The sequence below is a fragment of the Apodemus sylvaticus genome, chromosome 17 (assembly GCF_947179515.1).
Source record: "Apodemus sylvaticus chromosome 17, mApoSyl1.1, whole genome shotgun sequence".
NCBI lineage: Eukaryota > Metazoa > Chordata > Mammalia > Rodentia > Muridae > Apodemus > Apodemus sylvaticus.
The window spans coordinates 54,584,811-54,600,270 of record NC_067488.1 but is presented as its reverse complement, the minus strand read 5'-3'; the positions used below and the strand labels follow the sequence as shown (position 1 = coordinate 54,600,270).

At 54.0% G+C, this 15,460-nt stretch overlaps 1 protein-coding gene across 1 annotated transcript in view; it reads left to right on the top strand.

Annotated features, from left to right (window-relative positions):
• Positions 1-455: 455 nt before the first annotated feature.
• Celsr1 (cadherin EGF LAG seven-pass G-type receptor 1) overlaps positions 456-15,460 on the top strand; it is a 135,377-nt gene continuing 120,372 nt past the window's right edge. The window contains exon 1 of the mRNA XM_052160518.1: positions 456-4,487. Within this exon, the coding sequence (XP_052016478.1) occupies positions 893-4,487 (3,595 nt within the window). The 5' untranslated portion in view covers positions 456-892. The remainder of the gene's footprint in view (positions 4,488-15,460) is intronic.

Sequence of the window (15,460 nt, the reverse complement as noted above, 5' to 3'; positions counted from 1 at the left end):
TGAGACTCGAGTCTAACAGTTTCCAGTTCCCTGCCACCGTCGACTCTACCAAAGTTTTCTAGCACCTCAGTGTCTGGGAACCCTAGATCTAACCTTCACGATGCCAGGGGCGGCTCGTAGATCAGCCCTACCAGGTGCAATGAGAGGTTTGAACCGTACTCAGCGCAAAAGAACTGTATGAGCGACTCTTTGGCAGCCGCGGCCCGGGACCTAAAGAGCCGCACCCCCAGGGCCCTGTCCCCTGCGGAGGGTGGGTGCGGAGGACGCAAGGGAGGGGTTGGAGTCCAGCCCCCGCCAGGGTCGCGCCCCCACGTCTCCATGGAGATCATGGGGCGCGCACCTCCCGGCTGGCTCCCTCCCTCATCCTCCCCCTGCCAAGGCTGAACAATGAGCGACTGGGAGGGGGCGGGGCGGGGCCGGGGGCGGGGAGAGAGAGAGTGGCGGGGGCGCTGGCAAAGCATACCGCCCAGCCAGCAATCGGTCGCCGGGGTCTGCGGGCAATGTGGTGATCGCAGCCCCCGCCCCGCCCCGGGCCCGCCCAGCTTCCCACGCCCGCCCAGCGGAGTCGGTGCTGGGGCCACCTGGAGCCGCCTGGAGCCGGCGCTGCTGCAGGTTGATGCGCGGCGCCCTCCCGGGACGCGCGGAGGAGCCATCTTGAAACCAACTTGGCAAACTTTCGCAAAGTGCTCTCGAAGTGGAAGCTGAGCGGGAGGCCGGGCGCGCGGCCCCCGGTGTCCTCGCCAGGGCCCCCGGGGAGGCAGAGCGCGGGCCGCCCGGAGGGCCTGGCGCTGGGCGCGCGGGAGCCGCCCCCCGGCCGCGCCGGGTGGATGCGGAGGTGCGCCGGGTGCATGGATTGTGCTCCGGCGCCCGGCTCGGGCTGCGGCTCCGGGCCATGGCGCCGTCACCGCCGCGCGTGCTGCCCGCGCTGGTGTTGCTGGCCGCCGCCGCCGCCCTGCCAGCTCTGGAGCTGGGAGCAGCCGCCTGGGAGCTGCGGGTGCCCGGCGGGGCCCGTGCCTTCGCTCTCGGACCGGGTTGGATCTACAGATTGGACACCACACGCTCGCCTCGGGAGATGCTGGACGTGAGCGGCGAGGGGCCAGCGGCGGGTCGGCGGCTTGGGCTAGGCGCGGGGACCCAGGGCTGTGCACGCTTGACCGGGAGGTTGCGGCCGCTACAGGTCCGGCTGGTCGCCCGCGGCGCCCCGACGGCCCCGAGCCTGGTACTGAGGGCACGTGCCTTTGGTGCCCGTTGTGGGGTCCGGCTGCTGCGCCGCTCGGCCCGCGGTGCGGAGCTGCGTTCTCAGGCCGTCCGCTCTGTGCCAGGGCTCGGAGATGCGCTGTGCTTCCCGGCTTCAGGCGGCGGCGCAGCCTCGCTGACTTCGGTGCTTGAGGCCATCACCAACTTTCCCTCCTGCAGTTGCCCGCCAGTCGCAGGGACCCGCTGCAGGCGCGGACCCATTTGCCTGCGGCCGGGAGGTTCAGCAGGGCTGCGCCTGGTGTGCGCCCTGGGACGCGCGGCAGGCGCCGTTTGGGTAGAGATGGTAATAGAGGCGACCTCCGGTACGCCCTCAGAGTCGCCCTCGGTGTCGCCATCGTCACCAAACCTGTCCCAACCTCGGGCGGGGGTGGTGCGACGGTCTAGGCGGGGCGCGGGCAGCAGCAGCACGAGCCCGCAGTTCCCGCTGCCCAGCTACCAAGTGTCAGTGCCTGAGAATGAGCCTGCGGGCACTGCGGTCATCGAACTGCGCGCGCACGACCCAGACGAAGGCGAGGCAGGACGCCTTAGCTACCAGATGGAGGCGCTGTTCGATGAACGCTCTAATGGCTACTTCCTCATCGATGCCGCCACGGGTGCAGTGACCACGGCCCGCGCCCTGGACCGCGAGACCAAGGACACTCACGTACTCAAAGTTAGTGCTGTGGACCACGGCTCCCCGAGGCGCTCAGCTGCCACCTACCTCACTGTAACTGTCAGTGACACTAACGACCACAGCCCGGTCTTTGAGCAGTCTGAGTATCGAGAGCGAATTCGAGAGAACCTCGAGATAGGCTATGAGGTTCTGACCATCCGTGCCACCGACGGGGATGCACCTTCCAACGCCAACATGCGCTATCGTCTGCTGGAGGGCGCAGGTGGTGTCTTTGAGATAGACGCACGATCGGGTGTCGTGCGCACACGGGCTGTCGTGGACCGTGAGGAAGCGGCTGAGTACCAGTTGCTGGTAGAAGCCAATGACCAGGGTCGCAATCCAGGCCCACTCAGTGCCACAGCCACCGTCCACATAGTGGTAGAAGACGAAAATGACAACTACCCCCAGTTCAGTGAGAAGCGCTATGTGGTTCAAGTCCCGGAAGACGTAGCTGTCAACACTGCTGTGCTTCGAGTCCAGGCCACTGACCGGGACCAGGGGCAGAATGCAGCCATACACTACAGCATCATTAGTGGCAACCTGAAGGGTCAATTCTACCTGCATTCACTTAGTGGGAGCTTGGATGTTATCAACCCGCTGGACTTCGAGGCCATCCGGGAGTACACCCTGCGCATCAAAGCGCAGGACGGGGGCCGGCCTCCTCTCATTAATTCCTCAGGGCTGGTCTCAGTGCAGGTGTTGGATGTGAACGATAACGCACCCATCTTTGTGAGCAGCCCCTTCCAGGCTGCTGTGCTAGAGAATGTGCCCCTCGGCCACTCGGTCCTGCATATCCAAGCGGTGGATGCCGATGCAGGGGAGAACGCCAGGCTGCAGTATCGTCTGGTGGACACAGCCTCCACTATCTTGGGGGGCAGCAGTGTGGACTCTGAGAAGCCCGCCTCTGCTCCGGACTTCCCTTTCCAGATCCACAACAGCTCCGGTTGGATTACTGTGTGTGCGGAGCTGGACCGTGAGGAGATAGAACACTATAGCTTTGGAGTAGAAGCGGTGGACCACGGCTCACCACCCATGAGCTCCTCCGCCAGCGTGTCCATCACAGTGCTGGATGTGAACGATAACGACCCCATGTTCACGCAGCCCGTCTACGAGCTGCGTTTGAATGAGGATGCGGCTGTCGGGAGCAGCGTGCTGACCCTCAGGGCTCGAGACCGCGATGCCAACAGTGTGATCACCTACCAGCTGACCGGTGGAAACACCCGCAACCGCTTCGCACTCAGCAGCCAGAGCGGTGGTGGCCTCATCACCTTGGCACTGCCCCTGGACTACAAGCAGGAACGGCAGTATGTGCTGGCTGTGACCGCGTCCGATGGCACCCGTTCACACACCGCACAGGTCTTTATCAACGTCACCGATGCCAATACCCACAGGCCAGTCTTCCAGAGTTCCCACTACACGGTCAGTGTGAGCGAAGACCGGCCCGTGGGCACCTCCATTGCCACCATCAGTGCCACGGATGAGGATACGGGTGAGAACGCCCGCATCACCTATGTGCTAGAGGATCCAGTACCGCAGTTCCGCATTGACCCGGACACCGGCACCATCTATACCATGACGGAACTTGACTATGAGGACCAGGCTGCCTACACGCTGGCCATCACCGCTCAGGACAATGGCATTCCTCAGAAGTCAGACACAACCTCTCTGGAGATTCTTATCCTCGACGCCAATGACAATGCGCCCAGGTTCCTGCGAGATTTCTACCAGGGTTCTGTTTTCGAGGATGCCCCCCCATCTACCAGTGTCCTCCAGGTCTCTGCTACAGACCGGGACTCAGGCCCTAATGGCCGCCTCCTGTACACTTTCCAGGGTGGGGACGACGGCGATGGGGATTTCTACATTGAGCCCACATCTGGTGTGATCCGTACCCAGCGCCGGCTGGACAGAGAGAATGTGGCCGTGTACAACCTTTGGGCTCTAGCTGTAGATCGGGGCAACCCAAATCCCCTCAGTGCTTCTGTGGAAATTCAGGTGACTGTCTTGGACATTAACGACAACCCCCCAGTGTTTGAGAAGGATGAGCTGGAGTTGTTTGTGGAGGAGAACAGCCCTGTGGGCTCAGTGGTGGCGAGAATAAGGGCCAATGACCCGGATGAAGGTCCGAATGCCCAGATCATGTATCAGATAGTGGAGGGCAATGTGCCCGAGGTCTTCCAGCTGGACCTACTGAGCGGGGACCTCCGTGCTCTGGTCGAGCTGGATTTTGAGGTCCGGAGGGACTATATGTTGGTGGTGCAGGCCACGTCCGCTCCTCTGGTAAGCCGAGCCACCGTGCACATCCGTCTCCTGGACCAGAATGACAACCCACCAGAGCTGCCTGACTTCCAGATCCTCTTCAACAACTATGTCACCAATAAATCCAATAGCTTCCCCAGTGGCGTGATCGGCCGCATCCCGGCCCACGACCCTGACCTATCTGACAGCCTCAATTACACCTTTCTGCAAGGCAATGAGCTGAGCCTGCTGTTGCTGGATCCTGCCACGGGCGAGCTGCAGCTCAGTCGGGATCTGGACAACAACCGGCCACTGGAGGCACTCATGGAGGTGTCTGTGTCAGGTGAGTGGCCTGTGGGCAGGAGCTGCTCCCTTGGGACTCCCAGAGAGCCTCGGGGACCCGCCAATAGCAGCCTGGGCATGCTTAGACACATTTGGGCAGGCCCTGGGGAACTATCTTGGCATTTGCTGCTGCAATTGGTTGCACGGTGGGGGCATGCTCCCTACTCAAGTCCGCAGAGGAGGAGGAGGCCCCTCACTGCCTTCTTCAGCGGGTTTGTGGGGAGCAAGCCTGGGCTGCTTCAGGCTCAGATGTAGGGTTTGTCTATGCTTCTCCCAAATCATGCTGTTAAAACCTGGCCATGGGCTTATCCAAGTTGTCTGGTTTGTCCCGTGATGTTCTTTAGTAAGCCTGCTGCATGCATGGCTGTCTGGAAGGATCAAAGGTCACTCCTTGCTCCATGTGCCAATTAGTTCCCGGGTGGGACCGTTGGAAATTGCTGGATGGTCCCTGAGTCACCCTATAATATGGCTGGGGTTCCCTTGGTCTAGCTTTTCTGTCTCCTCCAGATAATAACAATGGACTCATGTGTGCTGCCTCTAGGTGACTCTTTGAAAAGCACAACCCTGTTTGATCTCGGCTCCGGTCCCCAGACTCAGGGCTTATAATTTGGGAGTTTGTTCATAGGCTGTTCAACTTAGTGTGAGAACCAGCAGTCTGCTTCAGGGCTGGTGGGGAGGTGCAGGAGGATGGGCAGAAAGGAGGGGAAGTGCCAGCTCAACCATCACAGGCTTGGCAGCAAACCTGCTGTGTAACAAGGCCTGGTGCTGGAAGACCCAGAGGGGAGAGGCTTGAGTGGGGGCTGAGGGACCATGAAGGGGCCCTAGTGGCTCTGGGAGGGACCCTGGCTGCTTGGAGTTCACAGGTGTGGATTCCGTCAGCTGGGACAGGCCACTGACCAATAAATATGCCAGGGAGGAGGCTCAGATGTTTGGAGTCCCGAGTCCATGTGTCATGTGGGCAGGAGGTTATGGGATAGGATAGAATGGAAGGTCTGTCTTCCACTTGTCTCATTGTACTGTTGGCTGGGTGTCTTAAGCAGGAGGGGCCGGGGTCATAGGTTCCCTGCCAATGGTTTCTTGATATCATGTTGGACTTCAGGGCTTGGTTTTGAAGCAGTATGGTGACCCAGCATGGCATTGGTCACGACCTATCTGTTGGAGAGAAAGTGGAGAGACCACCTTGGAACACACTCATAAGTTATTAACCAGGGTTGTGGCTGCTTCTGGTAGGTTCTGTTTCCTTTGGGATTATGTCTTCTAGATAAAATAGAGTAGAAAATTTGGCAAAATGGTTGGGCCTAGGTCTGATGAGAGTATAGAGTGGTTTTGTTTTTTTTTTTTTTAATTTTTATTATTATTATCTTCAGACACACCAGAAGAGGGCATCAGATCTCACTACAGATGGTTAAACTCAGGGCCTTTGGAAGCACAGTCAGTTCTCACATAACCACTGAGCCCAAGTACAGAGTGTTTAAAGGGGAGCAGGTCCATGCTGGGAACAGGGGCATTTGTGTGTCAGCAATGGATCGACTCACAGGCGGGTGGTTTGTGAAACTTGTGTAGATGCACACAGTGTGACCACAGCTGTGGTGCTTCAGGGCTCCTATTGCTTGGTGGCCATCAGGGACTCTTGTCTGAAATGTGTTATCCCGTGAACCTGGGTCTCATGTGCCTCTCTCTGCACATCACTGTGTGGTGATCACTCCCTCTGGTTCTGGCTCTCAGCAGCTTTCAAAACTCTCACATTCTTACTGTTCCTCTGATGACTGGAAGTTTCCGCATAAAGATCTGGAGGCCCAGAGTTGTGATCTGTGGGGCAGGGGTTCCGTGACCCCACCTGAGAGAAGAGGTTTGAGGGGTGAGCTGCTAAACTGATTCGATTCCACTGCCGTTTGATCGATCGGTTGGGATGTGCGTGAGGCCCTTAGACCTTTGGCTGGTTCAGTCTTCAAAGAAGAGACTCGCTGTGACTGCAAGGCCTGCAGGTCTCAACAGCAGGCCAGCAAAAGAAGAGACCAGACCAGGCCTGGGTTCCCCCGGAGGCGACTCTTGCATTTTATGAAGGAACAGTGTGGGAAAGCTGTTGATTCAGACTCACTCAACACTGCTTTCAGTGCCGAGTAATTGGCTTTACAGTATTTACAGCCATGCCCTAAAGCCTTTGAAGCTATTACTGCCCTGAAGTGCTAGATGTGCAGCCTGGCTTCCTGGAAGGGCTGTGAGCCCTCATCCCTGGGAGGAGGAGCCTGATGGATTGGGGAGGTGTACCTGGTGGTGGGGCCCAGTGGAGGAGAGGGATGTACTGGTGGGGTGGGGGAGTGGGTGGGCAGGGGGGCAGGAAGGGTGGGAGGCGGGGGGGGGCGGGTGTGAGGGACTAGGGGGATGGCAAGTGAGGGACTGGGGGTCTGGGGGGAGGTGGGTACCTGGGGGCAGGAGAAGGCATGACCCTTTTCACTATAAAAAAATGTTGATGGTTCTGTACTCCTCAGAGACAGAACTGTTTTAAAAACATATTTGAGTCTGCATTTCATAATTCAGATAGCTGCCATTTTTGCATGCTGGTCTTCCTTGGTGCTCTTTTTTTTTCCTATGTGGGGTGTTTGGATGCCATTTTCTATTCTGTGCTGGGGACTTTTTCTTATGGATGCAGGGAAAGTTAGTTGTGCTAGCCTTTTTCTTTCTTTTCTTTCTTTCTTTTTTTGTCTTTGTTTTTGTTTTTCAAGACAGGGTTTCTCTGTATAGCCCTGGCTGTCCTAGTACTTACTCTGTAGACCAGGCTGGCCTTGAACTCAGAAACCTGCCTGCCTCTGCCTCCCAAGTGCTGGGATTGCAGGTGTGCGCCACCAACACCCCCGGCTAGCCTTTTTCTAATAACCAGCTGAGAAACTCAAGTGCTGAAGACTTTCCCCACAATGTTTTTTTGTTTTTATTGTTTTTAGTTTTTTAGTGATGCTGACACTGTATTATTTATTTAGTTATTTAATTATTTATTTAGTTGGTGTGTGAATGTGAGTGGATGTGGTGTACCACAGTGCTCATGTGGAGGTCAGAGGACACTCTGGGTAATTGGTTCTCCCCCTTTCACCAGGTGGGTCCCAGGAATTGAACTCCAGTTGTCAGGCTTGGTGGCAAGCACTTTTTCCTGCTGATCCCTCTTGTAAACCCCCAGCATTGACATTTTAAACACACCTGGAACATGTAGGTATCTGTAGTTCAGGGCCTCAGCCTCGCCTCAGAAGACATGGCTGTTGGCAGGAAGGCACAACAACACAGCAACCTGCCACTGCTATTAATGTGTGTCACAGACTTGTGGATGTGGGAAAAAGTATGATTTGTAGGGTCAAAAAGACTGGCTGAGGAGTCATTCAGACATGTCAGAAAACATCAGAACTCAGTCAAATAACAAAGCTCTTTGCCCCGCTGGGGAGTGCTCGGTGCAGAATCGTCTAGGCTTGATCGGCTGTAGAGCATATTTGCCCGGTTAAATACAGGATATCGCGGTGACTTTTCAAACAAGGAAATGAGCAGATGGTTGTACCAGGCATGGTCTGGACATGCCGTGTCATATTTCCCGTAAAACCCAACAGTTAGCAAAGAATTAGAGGTGCTTAAACCACCCTGTTGGCAGAGTTGGTCTTACTCAGTGACACAAACCACTCAGAAGAGTTTGGCGCTTTGGGCAACCAGCTAACTGTTTGAGGGCTTTGATAATTTGGAGTGTTTAAATTTTATCTGTCTGTCTGTCTGTCATCTATCTATCTTGAGTTTCCAAGTCAGGGCTTCTCTGTGCAATGGACCTAGCTGTCCTGGAACTCTTGTGGACCAGGCTGATCTTTCTCTCTCTTTTTTTTTTTTTGGATTTGGTTTTTTTGAGACAGGGTTTCTCTGTGTAGCCCTGGCTGTCCTGGAATTCACTCTGTAGACTAGGCTGGCCTTGAACTCAGAAATCCTCCTGCCTCTGCCTCCCAGAGTGCTGGGATTACAGGCGTGTACCACCACTGCCTGGCTCAGGCTGATCTCTTAAACTGAGAGATCCTCCTGCCTCTGCCTCCCAAGTTCTGGGATTAAAGGCATGTGCCACCATGCTTGGTGTTAATTTTGGCATTTAATATTTATTCATTATCTGTTTATTGTGAGACTGGATCTTTCCTTGTATCTCTGGAATTGCCTATGTACTGGAACTATCCTGGAACTCATTCTGTAGATCAGGCAGGGATCCACTTGCCTCTGCCTCTGCCTCTGCCTCTGCCTCCTGAGTGCTGGGATTAAAGGTGTGCACCACCATGCCCAGCTAATGTTTCTTATTGAATACCTACTGTGTGCAAAGTCAGTGTAGTCCCAGGCCTTCTGGAGATGGATGGAGATAGATAGAGATAGATGGGTGGAGACAGAGATATGTTCAGGGAGGGCAGGAAGAATCTAAGGAATAGCGGAGGAGGGGGACTGTGCAGTGTGGACTGGGCAGCAGGTACCTGGTGGGGGGACCTGGAGTGGCAGGCTTCCTTGTATCTGGAGAGGGCTGACCCTATGGCCCATTGGCTTTGTCAAGGGCGTTTAGAGCAATGGCCGTGTCATGTCCCATCTGCTGCTGCTGCAAGGGTGAAAGAAAATAGAGGAAGCTCAGGAGGCTGGTCTTGGCCCCTTGAGGGTGTGCCTTGGAGTGTGATTGGCAGGGAAGAGATATGCCCTGCTAGGACATCAGATCCCAGAAGACGGGAGCGTCAGTGGCAGTTGACACACAGGCTTGTCAGGGCACATTCAGTTCCTGTGGTACTGCTTCAGGATGGAGGCAACACGGTCAGCATCCCGTCCCCGTGATAAGCAACGGCAAGGCACACAGGGCACTGAGCCTGTGACAGCAGTCGGGCATGGTGCACAGGATGTGTGTGATCAGGATAGGGCTCAGGTCTCATTTTGGGGACCACAGACTGAGTGGACTGGAAGCTGGAAAGGGCTATGTGAGTTAGCCCCTGGGACAGGGATGCCCAGAGAAGAATGGAGGGGGTGACCAATGGCACATTGAGTCAGGGACCTGAGGTTAGTGGTGTGACTACTGTGAGCCCAGCATAGGTCCTGGGTCTCCATAAGAGCTGGAATCCATGGGCCCCTCTCATGAATAGGCAACACCATTGTTAGGAGCAGGGTTAGAAATGGTTAAGGCTCAGCTGCTGTCGTGTGGTGTGTGTGTGTGTGTGTGTGTGTGTGTGTGTGTACGTGTACGTGCACATGCACATGGTCATGCAGATGTTCACCGGGTGTGTGCCTTGGCACCTTCAGGGGTGTTGGTAGTTGGGATCTCTGTCACTGCTGGGTAGTAATGCTATGTCTCTGTGGGTCATTTCATGAGAAGGAAGAACCTAGGACATGGCCCAACCACCAGCCACAAAGCACCAGGATACAGCTGGTTACCTGCCTCAGCCCCACCTGCCCTACAATAGCAGGCAGGTAGAATTCAGGGCAGTAACATGAAGGCCCTTGACAACAGTCAGAGAGCAATATGGAGGACTTGCCTCAAACTGGCCCATGCTCCTGGTGACACCCGAACTCATCCAGGATCTGCTGTCACTATTGAAAAGACCACTTGGGTTTGGGCTGACACATTGCCATCAGAAACCTGTTAGGGAAGTAGATGGTGAAAGGTGGGGGCCCCTGGCAGCAATGTATGTGCCTGGGGTGTGGCGGGTGGCCCTGTGCCACAGGCCTCTGTCCCTGCCAGCACTGGGATTCAAACAGAGGTAGATCTTATCTTGTGAGGCCGAGCGTGTGGAAAATACTCATAAGTTTGGCACAACTCTTTCAGTTTGTAGCCTTGGGGGGGAAATAATTTACTAAGTTTTTCTTCTTGTTGTCCTGTAACCTGAATACATAGGTTTGCATACATGGCCAGAATTAAATTCTTGGTGTGGTGTAGGGATAGGCCGCAGTGAAAGACCTTGGCTTCCTGATGCCTCCTAACATGGCGGCCTGTTCTTGGAAGGGTAAGAAGAGGTCACCTGAGGAGACATGGAGAGCTAGGGCCTCCACTGGAAGGGTCTGAGAGACTAGCCACTCAGCCAATGTCTGTGAATTGTTTCTGAAATGAACTAGCCTTGCATCTGAAGGGGTTCCAGGGTAGAGCATCTGAAGGGGTTCAAAGGTCAAGGATCTGCAGCTCCACACAGGATTGAAGGCAAGGCTATCCCAGAGGCATCTTCCGTCTCTCTTTGTGTGCCTGAGGGCTTGACTGGAAAGGACAGAGCCAGTTCCTTTCTTTCTTTCTTTCTTTCTTTCTTTCTTTCTTTCTTTCTTTCTTTCTTTCTTTCTTTCTTTCTTTCTTTCTTTCTTTCTTTTTTCCTTCAGGAAACTGTAGTTGAGTTCTCACACATTTGCTTCTGGTAAGAACTTGGGGACACCTTGGTGATCCGGTTACCTTTTTGGGTTGTGTTTACCTTTGGGGTCTAAAAGTGAGAAAGCCCATATCAGCCTCTTGTCTTTGTGGCTACAGTAGGATCTGATCTCTTAAAGACCCGGAGAAAGGCCAGGGATCCTTGTGCACAAGCATTTGTGCTCAGTCAGCCTTTCCAACACAATTTTAAGTCCCTCCGGGGCATCTTGCAGGGCACAGAGGGTTTCTGAGAGATGGCCTCAGACTGTTTTCCTAGTACCTCAGGATCCCTGAATGAGAGAGAGGAGTCTGGCTGGCTCTGAACTCCTTGAACTTGTCAGCTGAGATCAGGTGTCAAACGTACACAGTATGTGGCATGTCACATCCCAGAGCTGTTAGAACAGGTGTGTTGTCTTTGGGGGCTTCGTACCTGCATTTTCCTGGGGTGCTGTTCGTGAAAGTGAACTTTAGGTGAGCAGGTTGAGCTCCGATTGCCTGGGGCCTTTTCCTCAGAATGATCACTCCCTATTTTCCAGACATAGAGACAACCTTGTGTGCCCAGGTCACTAGCTAGCAAATGACAGAGGGGAGATAAAGCATGGTTCTCCCAGGCTATATCAGCCTCTTTCCTCTGTCCCTGCATTGGGTTTTCCTGGCTTCCTGTGAGCCATGGGGTTGCTCTATTGGGATGCTTGGGTGTTGCTGGTTCCCACCAAAGGATAGCTGTGGATCCTTGCTTAGGGATTAGTGGTTGCAGAGCTCTTAGGTGAGAACAGCTCTCTGGGGTGGGGGGACTGGCTCTCTTAGGCCCCCATCCCTTGCGTCTCCAATGTCCCACCAGACCACTTTACCCACAGCTAGGGTTCTGGAGATGAGAGGGAGGTAACATTGTCTCTATCCAGACCTGGGCACAGGAAGTGGCTATCCAGAGGGAGGTGGGCAGAGCACATGGGTTTAGAAGGTGGCTCAGAGATTGGTGTATGGCCTCGGCTTTGGGCCTTTGGATTCAGTTTGCCCCCTGGGTCATGTGATGTATTAAAGACAGGGTCTATCTTCCTGAGGTGGCTAGATCGCAGTTGTCAATTTCCTCAGTGGAGTAGGACCAGCAGGCACTGTCTGTAGGAGGATGGTGAGGGCCACTAGAGGTGCTGCCTGGGATATGATAGCACCAGTGGCTGTGGGTGCCACACTGGTTAGACTGGGTGGGAGGGACTGAATAGCCTCTTCCTCTGGTGGGGCTGGATGCCCCACTCTTCTGTCTTTGTGTCTGTCTGTCCGTCTTTCTGCTTCCAACATACCAGGATATCAGGGATGTCTGTCCACTTAGAAGAGGGAGGCCTCACTGGCAGCCAGTGGAGACCTTGGGCCGCTAGGATGTCCTGTGAGCAAGGGTAACGGCCACAGGGCTAGGGGATTTCTGCTTGGTTGGCACAGTTCTGAAGGAGGGTCGATTCTGGGACCTCTGTGGTAGTTGAACCAAAGAGTGTAGTTAAACTGAGGGTGGCCTTGGGGTGGCTTTGCAAAGTTGTCTGCTATCAGTGGTCCAAAATGCATGTAGTCAGACTCCGTGTCTCAGTCCCTGGCTTCACCCTGCACTAAGCTGGCATGGGGTACATGCGTGTGTGTGTGTGTGTGTGTGTGTGTGTGTGTGTGTGTGTCTGTCCTGTGTCTGTGTCTGTGTCTGTTTTTGTGTGGTGGATGACATCCTATAGGTACCGGAATATACTACATCTCCTTTCACTCTAAGGTGTGGCCCAGGTACTGGGTGATGCTGTCTTCGGCCTAGATGCCCAGTAGGGCCGCCTTTGCCTTCTCTGCTCGGTACATCTTTGGTTTGAACTTGTCCTTGGCACAGTGACACTTTCCTGCCCACCCTCCCCCCTCAACCCATCTTATCGGACCGTTCCCTGCCCTCTGTACTCCCCCTTCTCTGAGGTTCCCTGGTCTTGGGGTTAGTGCACCTCTTTTGTAGAAGGGGTGATCCTGAAAGGATAACAGTTCGGGCTGGGATAGCATGCGTGTAGCCAGGGACTGAGACTCGGAGTCTGACTACGTGCATTTTGGACCACTGATAGCAGTGATAACATGATAGATGTGAGTGACAGAGCTGAAGGGCTAACAGTAGAGATAGGGGTAGGGACGTGGGGCTGGGGGTTGGGTCTCTGTGTGCTCCTGTGTGAGGAACAGCTGTGGGAAGCTGGGGACTTCAGGGTGGAGGCACCAGGTGCAGGGATGTGAATTTCTCCCTGGGTGTTAGCATTCAGGCCAGGAAGTTCCTTTTGAGATTTGAGGAAGCAAACATGAGGTGCTCATGCTGAGCTGTGTAACTGCCTTCTGAGGCTGTCTACCTCTGGACTATGGGGTGTGTGTGTATTCATTTGGGGATAGCATGTGTGTGCCATGACATGTGGAGGTTAGCCAGAGGATGACTTGTGGGAGTCAGTTCTCTCTACCATGTGGGTCCCAGGAACTAAACTTGGGCCACACCATCTGATTTGGTTGCAAGTGCCTTTCCCTACTGACCCCTCCCCCTTCTCAGTTTCTTCTGTCTACCTTTCTTCCCCCTCCCCCAACCTCCCTTCCCTTTCCTCTCTTATCATCCTTGCTTTGTCCAGACTGACTATATAGTCCAGGCCAACCTCAAACTCCAAGCCATTCTCCTGCCTCAGCTACTCAAATAGTTTACACCTAGAACTATTATAACCAGCCTCACCTCCCCCAATAGTCTTTCCTCCATCAGTTCTGTGTCTTTATTTAAAAGCCGTTTGAGGATGTGGTTCATATCTAATCTAAATGACGCTTGGTTAAGGTAAACTAACAGCAGCTAATTCAAATAAACCAGTAAGCAGTGTTAGCATTAGGAGATAAGAGTGTTCTTCCAGAGCAGTGACTGAGAGCAGTGATTTGGTGGCAGCCCCACAGTTCCTCCGAGAGACACTGCTGCACTAGTATACTCTGGGTTTTCCTCTGTGATGCCTTGTGTGTGGGGTCAGAAGCCAGAAGCTGCAGAGGCTCCTTGAGAAAGTGTCTCCTGTTGGGAGGAGATGTAAGTGGACCTTCTGGAGGTGACATCTGGGCTGTACTCTTCTCTCTGGCCCCCTACTGATACCTCTAGGTCCCTTAGAGCATCCACAAGTTCCCCTTTCCCTTCCTGCCTTTCTCCTAGGTAATAATTACCCAACCAGGAGTCCTGCAGGTGACTGGCTGTGGCTTGGGAGACTGTCTTCTTTGCCATGTATATTTTAACAAGTGTGGAGAACGTATCTCACTTGAAAACCTTTAAAAGGGCTGGAGAGATGGCTCAATGGTTAGGAGCACTTCTTGTGCTTCTAGAGGGGCTCAGTTTAATTCCTAGCATCCTCACTGGGGACTTCACGATGCCGGTGACTCAGCACTAGGGGATCCCATGCCTCTGACTTCCAGGGATACCTGCACTCATGTGCAAATACCCATCTCCCTGACACACCCACATGAGTAAAATGAAAAATAATAAAAAACATCTTAAGTACTGCTACGAAACACTTGCAAATTGTTAGCTGGCAAGGGTAGTGGTACTCAGAGTGTACAGCCAAGTCAGCGAGAAGGCAATGTGGATGAAAGTTGTAATAGACATTTCTCTAAGGGGTACCCGTGGTCAAAGACACCCCTGTGCAGCCCTTTGCCATGACCAGCAACCTTCCACCTTAAGACTAAGTCCTGAGTCCCAAACCCCTGGGAATGCATTCTGACTGGCATTTAAAACGTTTAGCAGTTTGGCTCAGTGTTCCTGGTACATGAAGACCAAGGAGGCTTCTTGAAATATAGGCTGAAGGACCTGTAAGCTTGATGCCTTTAATGTCCCCTAATTCGAATAAGTGTCACACAGTGTGAGTTCCCTATTGATAGCATCCCCACAGACTTCCCACTCCTAAATAATTCAGGAAATGGTGGTGCGCTGGGTTCTGAGGGAATATTGTGCTCTCGGGGGTCCTTTAGAAAGGGGATGAGACTGGTCACATGGCCAAGAGCACGGAAGTGGTGCAGGAGCATTTAGGACAATAGCGTGCCCTCCCCCTGTGTCCCAAAGCCAAGGGACATGGCAGAAGTCAGACCTCTCTCTGAGGCATGGAAAATTCTACTGTGTAAGCGAAAGTCCCTCAAACCTTCAAAGATGGGAGAATGGAAAATATGAAAGTTTATTGTTCTGAGAAATTTCCTGTCTCTCTGGCATGTGGTCATCGCAGGTCAGGGGTGCACGCATGTGCACAGGGCAGGAAATCCATTGGGGTGATTTACCCTGTGCCTGCATGAGTTCCCCAGCGTGAACATATATGTGCTTGGGCAGGTGAGACCAGGAGCCAGGCCAGGGCAGGCAGGGATGGATTCTGCCTTCTGGAGCCGATCTTGTGCTAAACGGAAAATGACCAGTGCTGGATGGGGCTATAGGAGTGGAGGCAGCAAGCCAAAGTGGCCTCCTAGACAGGAAACTGGCAGCTTTGGGGTTGACATAGCCATCCGGGTCCCCGGTTTGGTCTGGAAGATCCATGTGTTTGTAGCAAGAATTCTTTTCCCCTTCCTGTTTTTTTTTTTTTTTTTTTTTTTTTAGCTCATGGGCCTGGTCTCTTTTGAAC